We start from the raw sequence: 12,513 nt of genomic DNA, 5'->3' as shown, positions 1-12,513 counted from the left end.
TATACAGTATAAACAAATATGGGGAGATTTTCCCCTACTTTCTACAATAAAGTATGGTACTTTAAAAAAAAAAAGGGAAGAGTTACAGTCATGATTTTGCAACCCCTTTAAATGAGAAAAATCTTCAGAAAGTAAATTTAGACTGTGTGCACACATACCTCTGCCATATACTTCAATTCCTGAATGAAAAACTCCAATTCCGATGGAAGAAGTGTATTCGTTCATCCAGTACTAGAGGGGAAGAAAAGATTCAGTATATTTTTCATTTATAATTCAAATCCACTTATAGGAGGCTACTATTTCCTGAATCTTTTACTGAATATTTAGGCCTTTCTAACCCTATTTCTTGGTATTTTCCTTACAGCTCTGAAATTCCCATGATAACGGCACATTCAGTCCTATCACTGTGCCTTTGATTGTTCCATATAACATGTGGAATGCCTTCCTGCGTCAAAATCAAAGTGAGCTCAAAGTGACAGATGCTCAGTCATGTCTGACTCTTTGCAATCCCATGGACTGCCTACCAGGCTCCTCTGTCCATGGGATTTCCCAGGCAAGAATACTGGAGTGGGTTGATACTTCTTCTCCAAGGGATCTTCTTGACCCAGGATCAAACCTGGGTCTGCTGCATTGTAGGAAGATTCTTTACTTCCCTTTACCAGGGAAGCTCAACGATCTCACTGGTAATCAGAAAAATGCTAGTTAAAACAATAAGCTACCATTCTTTTTTTTTTTGTCTGCTTGGCTGTGGGGCCTTAGTTCTCCAACCAGGGATTGAACCCAGGCTCTCATCAGTGAGAGCATGGAGTCTAACCAGTGGATGGCTAGGGAACTCCCTACCAGGTTTTGTTTTTTTTTTTTTTTAAATCTATCAGACTGGCAAAGATACAAAACATTGCTAATACTTAGTGTTGGTAAGGATGTCAGAAGATACTGCACAAATGTGAATCAATGACAATTAATTTTCCATTCCACCGCCTGGAAGGCAGTCTACAGAAATGCTTGAACATATGCAGAGACATGTCCTAGGATATCAACTTCAGTTATCTATAGCACTAAAAACTGGAAACAATCTAAATACCAGTGGGAGAATGGTTACAGAAGTGATGGTAAATCCACATGATGAACTATCATACAGCTACTAAAAAGCATGAGTTACTATAAAAGGGCACTAAAAATATACCTAAGACACATAAAGTAAAGACACCAGGCCATAATACATTACGTGTAGCAAGATCACATTTTTGTAAGTTAAATAAATAGGTCCTGTGTGTATGTTTACAGGCTAAATATAAAACAAAACAAACAAAACTACCACCAATTACAACAAAAGAAAGTCTGAAGCATTACAGATCAAACTGTTAACAGTGTGGGGGGAACAGAGAAATATAGCATGGGAGTGTGAACACAAGGGTGTAAAGAGATATATTCACTTTTGACTCCACACACTTCAAGATTGTTTTTCTCAATTTTATGAACTATGTATATTACTAAGTTTTATAATTAGAAAAATGTTTATCCAAATCTATTTGTTCAGTGGTTTCCTGACAGCCAACTTCTAGGACTTAAATTGTCTTTTCCAATTGAGAAATCTCATTGCTTACACTGTTTATAACAAATAATCTGATCTACTATCTAACTTCCTTAACAATGGCACCTACAGGTTTTTGTTCTAGATGTGGACAGCTCCTATGTAAAGTTACGTTTTCTCTTTTTATGGTGTGAGCACCTCTCTTTCAAAATAGAATATTTTTGAAAAAGAGAGAGATACATAATAGTTGTCTGCAATAATCAAAAGATTTTAAAACTTTTAGTAAATTGAACATTTATTTGCATTTAACATTTAACATCGCTATTAATTTTAACAATTTATCTTTTGTTGACCAGTAAATAGCCTCCTCAAAGTGCTTTTATAATAGATTTCTATAATGGAAATCTAAATGTTTTATTAAGAGAGAGAAAGGTTTTCATGAAAGAACAAAAACAAAAACCCTGCACAATGACTTTTGGCCAGAAGAGTTAATACAGGTTTAGGATGGGAAGGTACTTGTCAGAGTGGGGAATCCTAGACTCAGGAGTCTTTTACTCTCTGCTCTTTCACAGTTGAAAATAATCTCCTCTATAGCACTTCTGTATGTTGCCTGGGTATATATACTATATATACTACTTTGGTCTGAAATTTCCCTGCATTCAAGACTTTACGTTCTAAATATAAAAGAGTATGTTTCGATACATTCTATAAATTGGAAAATCAATAAAATGAGAGAGAAATCCATCACCTAAAAATCTGGTCAGTCCTTTAAAGTTTACCATGAGAGATGTGACCTATGTCAGGCTCTGAAGAACTGCTGAGACACTGTCACGAGAAACGAGCCCGACAGCTCTGCGAGCGGCAGCGCCACCTCCACACACACAAAGCGGGGCCGTCAGGCCAAGGGTTTCGGCTCAAGGTTAAGGAAGCCTGCAAGTTGCTAGGAAAAGGATTTCTTAATCCAGAGATATTTCTTTGAACAGTATTAAAAAGGAGACGTTAACCACTCTTAACATGGTTTCCCAAACGCTCTGTCTCAATATTCTGTGCCAGGCAGAAATTAATGCTGATGTTTAACAATGAGGGACTCAACAGTTCTTTGCATTTTAAGTATCTTCTATCCCTAGAAAGGGCCCCAAAGGTAAGAATTATTTTCTGGATTAAAGTAACTATTTACTAGTTATAGATCTATGACTAGATATTTCTACTGACCTTAAAAAACCAATTATAAAGAATACTATGAGTAATTGTACACTAACAAATTGGATAACTGAAATGAAGAGAATAAATTGCTGGGAAGACAGGGTATTGAGGCTGAATCGAGATAGAAAATTTGAATAGATCTATAATTAATGAGAATGAAGAAAAGAGAATGAACTGGTCATTTTAAAGCTACCCTACAACCAGGGGATTTGGTGCTAGTGGTAAAGAGCCCGCCTGCCAATGCAGGAGATGCAAGAGATGCGGGTTTGATCCCTGGGTTGGGAAGAACCCCTGGAGGAGGGCATGGCAACCCACTCCAGTATTCTTGTCTGGAGAATCCCAGAAGAACCTGGTGGGCTACAGCCCACAGGGTCGCAAAGAATCCAACACAACTGAAGCTACTGAGCATCCACACACCAAGTATTTAAACAAGAACACTAATTCTTCACAAACTCTCAAAGGACAGAAGAAAAGGGACCATTCCCCAAGTCACTCTATGAGGCCGGCATGAATTGGGAACCAAAACCAGACAAAGACATCATAAGAAAACTATAGGTCAATCTCTTATGAATACAGACTCAAAAGTCCTCAACAAAATACTAGCAAACGGAATTTGGCAACATGTAAAAAGGAACATACATCATGACCAAGTGACATTTATTCTAGGAACAGAAAGTGAATTTAGTATCTCCCCAAATCAATTAATGTAATATACCATATCTCTAGAAGAAAGGACAAAGAATCCAATGCTTTCATGATCAAAACACTCAACAAACTAGGAATATAAGGATCCAGGATCAGGGATCAAACCTTTGTCTCCTGCACTGGCAGGCAGATTCTTTACTACTGAGCCACCTGCTTGTTGGTTATCTGTTTTAAACACAGCAGTGTGATATGTTAATCCTAAACACCCAATCTATTCCTCCACCCTTGCCGCATGGTAACTGTAAGTTCATTCTCTGTTTCTGTTTTGTAAATATGTTTATTTCATATATATATTTTTAGATTCTGTATATAATACATGTACATATACACACACATATATAATACTCTGTAATATAATACAAGTGATATTTGTCTTTGTCTGACTTCACTCAGTGTGATAATCTCCAGGTCCATCATGTTGCTACAAATGGCATTTCATTCTTTTTTTATCACTGAGTAATATTCCACTGTACATACATAAAATGTTACAGCAGTTTTGGAAAAGTCTGGTGCTTCCTCAAATATACTAAGCCTAGAGTACTATGCTGCTGCCTCTTAGTTGCTCAGTTGTGTCCAAGTCTGTGACCCCATGGACTCTAGCCCACCAGGCTTCGCTGTCCATGGGGATTCTCCAGGCAAGAAAAATGGAAAGGGTTTCACTCCTGGGTTTATGCTCAAACACATGAAAACACATATAAAAAGCTGCCATCAATGTTCACGGCAGTATTATTTACTACAGGCCCAAAGCGGAAACAACCCAAACGTTCCTCAGCTAGTGAACGATAAACAGTGTGGCATACCTTTATTACATTATCTGTCAACAAAAAGGAAAGAAGTTCCTGCTGCATGCGCAATTGAATGACTCTTGAAACTCTTGAAAAATTATGCCAGGTGAAATAAGTCACAGTGCTTTCACAGTGTATGATTCCATTTATATGAAATGCCTAAAATAGGTAGATTTATACAGACAGAAAATAGATTAGTGGCTACTTATGACTGGGAAATGCCTAAAATAGGTAAATTTATACAGACAGAAAATAGATTAGTGGCTACTTATGACTGGGAGGTTTGCAGAGAAATCGGGAGTGATCGCTAATGGGTATGGGATTTCTTTCTGAGGTGATGAAAAATGATTAATATTGAATGGGATGATAGCTATACAATTCTGTGAATGCCCTAAAATCCACTGAATTGTACACAAAGGGCGAACTGTATGATAAGTGAACTATGTCTCAATAAAACTGTCTAAAAAATGCTGCTGCTGCTGCTAAGTCACTTCAGTCGTGTCTGACTCTGTGTGACCCCATAGACGGCAGCCCACCAGGCTCCCCTGTCCCTGGGATTCTCCAGGCAAGAACACTGGAGTGGGTTGCTAGGAATAGAAGTAAAAGATCTACTAACTTGTACCAAATGGTAAAGAGTATATAATTTTCACGGTTGGCAAACCTAAACAAAAACTCTTCTATAAATATCATGAATCCTCCAAGGACAAAATTTCGTTCAGACAGAATACATACTTTGTTCCTTTAAAAAAGTGTAATTTGGCATTATAACAAAGTTTCCTGTTAGCAAAGTGAGAACCAAGAAATTCTTGAACAAAAAAGTTTCCATTTTCTTGCCCTTCTTCTACGAAATAATCCAAAATATAAACTTTAGTAAAAGAGAAATAAAATATACATATTATGAGTATGGGACTTGACGCCCACCCCACCCCCCCCACCAAAGTGAAAAGACTATTAGCTACCTTAAAGCATTTCTAATGAAAAACTCAAAAGATGGTCCAATCAGTTCTTGAACTCTTGTTGTTTGGCCATTAAGTCATGTCTGACACTTTGCAATCCCATGGACTATAGCCTGCCAGGCCCCTCTCCTAGTCAAAAACCTTTAACTAGGTTATTCCTCAAATTACAGATTGCCTTCCTAATTTCAGACAGCTGCCTTCAAAAACATGTGAAAAACAGACTGTAAACAAATAACATACCAAGAACAGGAAAAAACTGGCAAGTCCCTGGCAGTCTAGTGGTTAGGACTTTTTGCTTTCACTGCTGAGGGCACAGGTTCAATCCTTGGTCAGGGAACTGATATTCCACAAGCTGCATGGCATGCCCCCCCAAAACAGAAAACAAAACAAAAAATAAAACCCCAAACTCTAAATATATATATATATGTATTCTGGTCAGTCACCTCTCATCTATAAACAGAAGCACATTACTGAAGAAATTAATTAAGTAAATTCAATGTTTCTCCTTGGTGTGACTAAAAAATTTTTTTTCCTGAATGGACTCCAAAGAAAAAGAGAGTAAAACTTCCACAGAAAGTCCGTCAGAGTGAGAAATGTTCAAATGTTCCTGTTTCTGTTAGGGCTTCCTTGCTCTATTATTAGAGAACACGCCTGGAAGGCTTATTACTCTTTAAAAACTGGGCAGGCTGCCTGCGGGAGACGAGCGTTTAATTCAAGGTCAGCAAGCCTTATCAAGTCCTTCTGCCTCAAAGTCCTGCCAAGGCTATGCAGACAATATGGAGGATGCCTATTTTAAGTGGAGATGCATGATATAACTGTAAACAAACACAGCAGTCTCTCGGTATCTGCAAGGGACTGGTTCCAGAAACCCCCCCGACTCCCCAGGCCGAGATGCTCTAGACTCTCATTTGAAATGGCATGGAAAAGGCAGCCCCCTGCATCTGTGGATATGGAGAGAGCTGACTGTATATGAGGACTTAGTCTTACTGAATGATTTTAGCTGTGAAACTCCCCCTAAAATGACTTGCTGTGGGGATTTATTCATGTTGAGTAATATTATCGTCTCACAGTTTAAGATTTATAGCAGTGTTTCTCAATGCTCCTCTAACTTGATTTCCATCCTTTGTCTTTAAAAAATTATTTACCTACCACTGCTGAAACATTTCACACGGTATCTGTAGAATAAACGTCTTCTCACAAAGCTCAACAGAGCTTCTCAAACTCACTATGTGGAAATTCATACTTTTGTAGAACCATAAAACACTGATATTTTCCAACAGAAGATGTATTATAAATATGCAACACGAAATCACAGCCAGGAACATGTATCCATGAAAAACAAACAAACAAACCAAGCTGCTGAAGTAGACATGACTGGATGTTAGCAAGATTTTTGTTAATTTCTGTTGGATATGTCTTCATTGATTTTGTTGTCTAAATAGCAGATGCCAGAAGTTTTAAACTTACATACTTGGGGAAAAAGGACAATTTTATTTAAAGGCTTAGCTTTTTATTTGAATTGGGAAAAGACCACTTTTATTTCTAGAGTTGGGTCCACGTCTAAGAGTATAGCCAGTATTCAGAGACTAGTTGAACATACTGCTCTGAGACAACTGCAGAAGCTGGGATGGAGAGGTATATACACAGTGACACTGGGGCCAGCCTGCAGGGAAAGTTTACCACACAGGGCTGTGTGAGGGCAGAGTGACATGGGATACTGGGGGTGATCCACTAAAGGAAGCTGTATGTTCAGGTTTACCCAACGCTGACAACCATATAATCCCTCAGGGATTATATGAAGATCAGACGCTTTCATTTGAAAGTTGGTTTACAATGTGATTCTTCTCAAACTCTTCCCAATATACCAAAGGAAAACAGTAAATGAGCCAGCTGCTACCACAAAACAGTCTCTCTCAAACCATGAAACAATAGCAGAGATACCATAAACACATCCATGTCAACCATCTACTAAGCTATTTGGTCAGCTTCATCTAACACCATCGTTCCCTTAGGATCCAACAGGAAAGCTCACAACATCTCTGTGTTCCAGTCTGGATCACAAGAACATTGTTTCTATCATCTTAGAATTTACTTGAGTTTACTGCTTGGATAGAAAAAGGCTGATCCAAGCATCACAACGAACAATGCTGGAGCATTTGAACTACAGTGGAAAGACACTGGGCTGAGTGTCAGGAGATGGGGGTTCTTTGCCTTGGTTTCTTCACAGATATTTGGTAACTTTTTTTCAATTTAAGTTTTATTTTATATTGGAGTATAGTTGATTAACAATGATGGGTTAGTTACAGGTATACTGCAAAGTGATTCAGTTATACCCATGTAAGTATCTATTCTTTTTCAAATTATTTTCCCATTTAGGTTATTTTACACAATATTGAGTTCCCTATGGTATACAGTACGTCTGTGTTGGCTATCTATTTTAAATAGAGTGTATATGTCAATCCCAAACTCCCAATCTATCCCTCCCTGACTCTGACATCTGGTAACTTTTAAAGGTTCCCAATGTCTCAAAAAGAGACACTGATTCCAATTCACACCCTTGGTTCAAATTCTCACTTCACTATCTTACTACTTGTGTGATCTGGGGAAAGATACCTATCCTCTTTGTCCTTATTTACAAAATGGGGATAATAAACAGAGTCTTCCACAGAGGACTACTATGAGAATTAAATACATTTGTATGTATAAAGTACTTAGAAGAGTGCTTGACCTACAACAGACATCAAGTGTTAGTGGCAGCAAACACATGTTGGTAGGATTCTTCCCTCATACTCTGCTCTACACCCTGATAAAGGGCTGGATGCACATGTAAAGAGCTGATTGGTTCTGGCTATCTGTTAATTCTCAGAACTTTCAAGATTTGGGAGTTATGTCACATTACCAAGAGCAGTGACTCACCAAACTGAATGGAAAACAATGGCAGAGTTAATTCGACTCTGCTTTATGATACCTATAAGCAATTATTTATCTTCTTGAGAAGTACAGATCTAAGTAAAAGGTCTCTGTAAGGCAGTGGTTTTATGGGGTTCTTATATGTTCAAGAAGGACATGAGCAGAGGACTGGAGAACTAATCTCACTTTGGTGTTAGGACCTTACAGCCTTGAACGTCTTAAGTCCACAGAGATGGCAAGTCAATGAAGAGAAGAGGGCCAAGGAAGGACCGCTAGAACATGTCTAACCCCCTCTGATACCTGCAGTGTCACTGAGGGTTAGAAGGCTTATCAGAATATTCCAGAGTATTAACATAAAAAGAGGAAACAATTCACAGAAAAATCATCATCTTGAAATATATGGGAAAGCAATAAATACATAAATAACTGCAGCTACTTTTGAACTCAATCTTGCTTCAATGCAAAAAACTGGCCTAAATATTTCCATTTATTATTTCCAAAGCATTGTTTACACAACTGAACTGACTGTACTATATTACAGTCATATGTTTAAATGTTAAGTTCTCTGATAGAGAACTTTCATTAAACTTCATTTTAGTCAGTGATTTATTTTATCAACTTAATAAAATGTTATGCTTCCTGCTTGAAAGCAACAACTATGATAAATGCTATCTCCCTAGTCTGGAACTTAAAACATTTAATATAATCACTTAGAGTCTGGGTCTGATTTCCTTAAAAGGCATATTAAGTGATATAAGTATAATAAGACTGTTTCCCCTAAAAACTAGAATCAGTGTTCATGGCATTAAAAGTAATTTACTTTATTCCCCCCAAAAGGTGTTTAGGACAAGATATTTCAATTACTGAGTTAAAAATCCAAAATAAACTGTGACAAGTAGAGACTGTGGGGTAATTATTATATGGCCTTCTCATATAAAACTGTCCTTAATGTTCACACTGTTAAGCTACCTTATGAAGTCTTTTTGGTACCAATGGATATATTCCAAGATAATCTTACCACAAATGCTACTTAACAGTAAATCATATTAAAGGCTTTCTATGGTGCTTTAACAACAGGCTGGTCATAAACCAGAGACAATAAAATTGCACCGAATGAACTGAGATTTTCCAGTATTTTTTAGATGAAATAATGAATACCCATCTATGTCTGTTAATTTGCTTTATAAGAATTATATAGTATAGATGCTATTTGATTACTATTTCTAAGAAAATGTCCAATCTCTTCACTACCAGAAAATATTATCTGATAAGCACATGGCTGACTTTCTCTGTCTCAGGGAAAAGAAAATTATCTACATATCAAAAACATTTTCATTTCAAAATTATTTATAAATTGTTGATAACAGTAATTAAAGTATTAAGCCCTAATCTTTTGGAGTATGTAATATCTCCTGATTATGAAAGATTTGTCAGTAGTCTTTTAGTTACTAGGGTTTTACTCTCAAGTCTCAGTTCTGATAATAAAATTTAAAGTTAGCCTAAGACTGACAGTGTAGCCAAAATAAACATATGCACAAAAGCTATGGCCAAACTTCCTTGTTTGCTGGGACAATCTCAGTTTACATTTGCTTCAATATAACTATTTAGACTGCATTTTCAAAGTTAGCCTAAGACTGGCCTTCTTAGGGACTGTACTGAGTCTTAAAAGCTCTTAAGTACTATCCTGATCTCATGAGTGTGAATATGCCTGACATGATATACTGGCATGATAATATATATATATATACTGACATGATAATCTAAAAAGCAAAGAAAATGTGGTGACATGTATTTTGTACACGGCTGAAGTTTCCTCTTTATTGATTAGGCAAACTAATTCTCAAAAACAAATTACTATGTTTACCAAAAGATCCAATTTCTAAAACCCACAACCAGCTAGATACAAGATGACTCTGAAGTAAGTTATTTAAAGGAGAATAGATTTTTAAAAGTCAAATCAACAGTGAACCAAATGCGCCATGAATATTTTCAAGACTGAACCTATTTTATACGATCCACAGTTTGACTCTACTAGTGGATGGGAGAGGGTACTACCAGTTCTTGGTCCTGAACCACAACTATACCGGAAAACCAAGTTTTTGCCAAATCTCTCCTAGCAAGCACTTAATTTAGTTGTGTGAAATATTTTGGTAAAACATTGAAGCTCCTTCTAAGGAGCCTATTTGTATTTGACTATCCTCCTGGATTGGGTTCTAAAACTGCATGAGATCTGAAACAAAGTCTTACTTAATTCTGTACCCTCCATGTTGCTTAGTGCATTGTATTACACTTAGATCATTCAAATTCTTGATCAACTGAAATGTAGCAAGGAATATGTAATCCTTTTTCCTTTGTCCTATCCTTAAATGTGACTCATGGGAAAGAGCATGGGAAAAAACAACGGAATTCCAAAAAATCCCATCTATTTCTGCTTCACTGACTACGTTAAAGCCTTTGACTGTGCGGATCACAACAAACTATGGAAAATTCTTAAAGAAACAGGAATACCAGACCACCTTACCTGCCTCCTAAGAAACCTGTATGCAGGTCAAGAAGCAACCGGACAGGTCAAGTTAGAACCGGACATGAAAGAGACCAGTTCCAAATTGGGAAGGAGGATGTCAAGACTGTTTATTGTCACCCTTCTTATTTACTTTATATGCAGAGTACATCATGTGAAACGCCAGGTTGGATGAAGCACAAACTGGAATCAAGATTGCTGGGAGAAACATCAATAATCTCAGATACACAGATGACACCACCCTTATGGCAGAAAGCAAAGGACTAAAGAGCCTTGTGATAAAAGTGAAAGAGGAGAGTGAAAAAGTGGCTTAAAATTCAAAACTCAACATTCATAAAAAGAAGATCATGTCATCCAGTTCTATCACTTCATGGCAAATAGATGTGGAAAAAATGGAAATAGTGACAGACTTTATTTTCTTGGGCTCCAAAATCACTGCAGACGGTGATTGCAGTCATGAAATTAAAAGATGCATGTTCCTTGGAAGAAAAGCTAGGACAAGCCTAGACAGCATATTAAAAAGCAGAGGCATCACTTTGCTGAGAAAGGTCCATATAGTCAAAGCTATGATTTTTCCAGCAGTCATGTATGGATGTGATAGTTGGACCATAAAGAATGCTTAGTGCCAAAGAATTGATGCTTTTGAATTGTGGTGTTGGAGAAGACTCTTGAGAGTTCCTTAGCAAGGAGATCAAACCAGTCAATCTTAAAGGAAATCAGTCCTGAATATTCATTGGAAGGACTGATGTTGAAGCCGAAGCTCCAATACTTTGGCCACCTGATGCAAAGAGCCAACTCATTAGAAAAGACCCTGATGCTGGGAAAGATTGAGGGGAAGAGGAGAAGGGGACAACAGAGAATGAGATGGTTGGATGGCCTCACTGACTCAATGGACATGGGTTTGAGCAAACTGAGGAGATAGTGAAAGACAGGGAAGCTTGGTGTGCTGCAGTTTATGGGATTGCAAAGAGGTGGACACTACTCACCAACTGAACAACAACATGGGGAAAGAGGATCTCCACTCTTTTCTTCATTCAAGAGATATGTACTGAGCACCTACAACACCCTAGAACTAGCAATACAGACTCAAACATAACCAAGTTTCTGTTCTCTTGGAGACTGCATTCTTGAAAAGTTATCTTTTAAACTGCAGGTGTAAAACTCATTAAAAAATCCTGAAATCACTTCAGTGGGCTGTGCCAGTATTATTTTTACTGAATGAAACATAATGTGGGCTTCTCAGGTGGTGCCAGTTGTAAAGAACCCACCTACCAACGCAGGAGACACAAGGGACTTGGGTTCGATCCCTGGGTTGGGAAGATCCCCTGGAGGAGGGCATGGCAACCCACTTCATTATTCTTGCCTGGAGAATCCCATGGACAGAGGAGCCTGGTGAGCTACAGTCCATAGGGTTGCAGAGAGTCAGACATGACTGAAGTGACTTAACGCATGAAACATAGTGGATTAGAACTTATCAGAGGACATCACATACACACCGAAGTGTTTCCTAAATATCTGGTTTCAGTTACATGTGTGTTTAATAAGTATTATATAAAATGTTTATCTTAGTTGAAAGTGAAGGTTGCTCAGTTGTGTCTGACTCTTTGTGACACCGTCAGTCCATGGAATTCTCCAGGTTAGATTACTGGAGTGGGTAGCCATTCCCTTCTCCAAGGGATCTTCCCAACCCAGAGATTGAACCCAGGTCTCCTGCATTGCAGGTGGATTGTTTACCAGCTAAGGCAGAAGGGAAGCCCAGGATAAAATTGAGAAATGGTTCTAGATGGTTCCCCTAAATTGCATCTCAGTTTAAATCTTATTTAAAATTTTTACTTACCTGCAAAGCTATAAATAAAGTTAGACAACATTGATTAATAAAATGTATGGTCGGGGACTCTGCTA

At 37.7% G+C, this 12,513-nt stretch overlaps 1 protein-coding gene across 2 annotated transcripts in view; it reads right to left on the bottom strand.

Moving 5' to 3' along the window:
• Positions 1–12,513, bottom strand: part of DESI2 (desumoylating isopeptidase 2) — a 44,839-nt gene that overhangs the window by 16,112 nt on the left and 16,214 nt on the right. For both annotated transcript variants that reach the window (XM_040263605.1, XM_040263606.1), the window contains exon 2: positions 159–231. In XM_040263605.1, coding sequence (XP_040119539.1) covers positions 159–231 — 73 coding nt within the window. The remainder of the gene's footprint in view (positions 1–158; positions 232–12,513) is intronic.

The sequence above is a fragment of the Oryx dammah genome, unplaced genomic scaffold (assembly GCF_014754425.2).
Source record: "Oryx dammah isolate SB20612 unplaced genomic scaffold, SCBI_Odam_1.1 HiC_scaffold_21, whole genome shotgun sequence".
Classification (NCBI taxonomy): domain Eukaryota; kingdom Metazoa; phylum Chordata; class Mammalia; order Artiodactyla; family Bovidae; genus Oryx; species Oryx dammah.
Note: the sequence above shows the minus strand (reverse complement) of the source record. Positions and strands in the feature narration are given on the sequence as shown.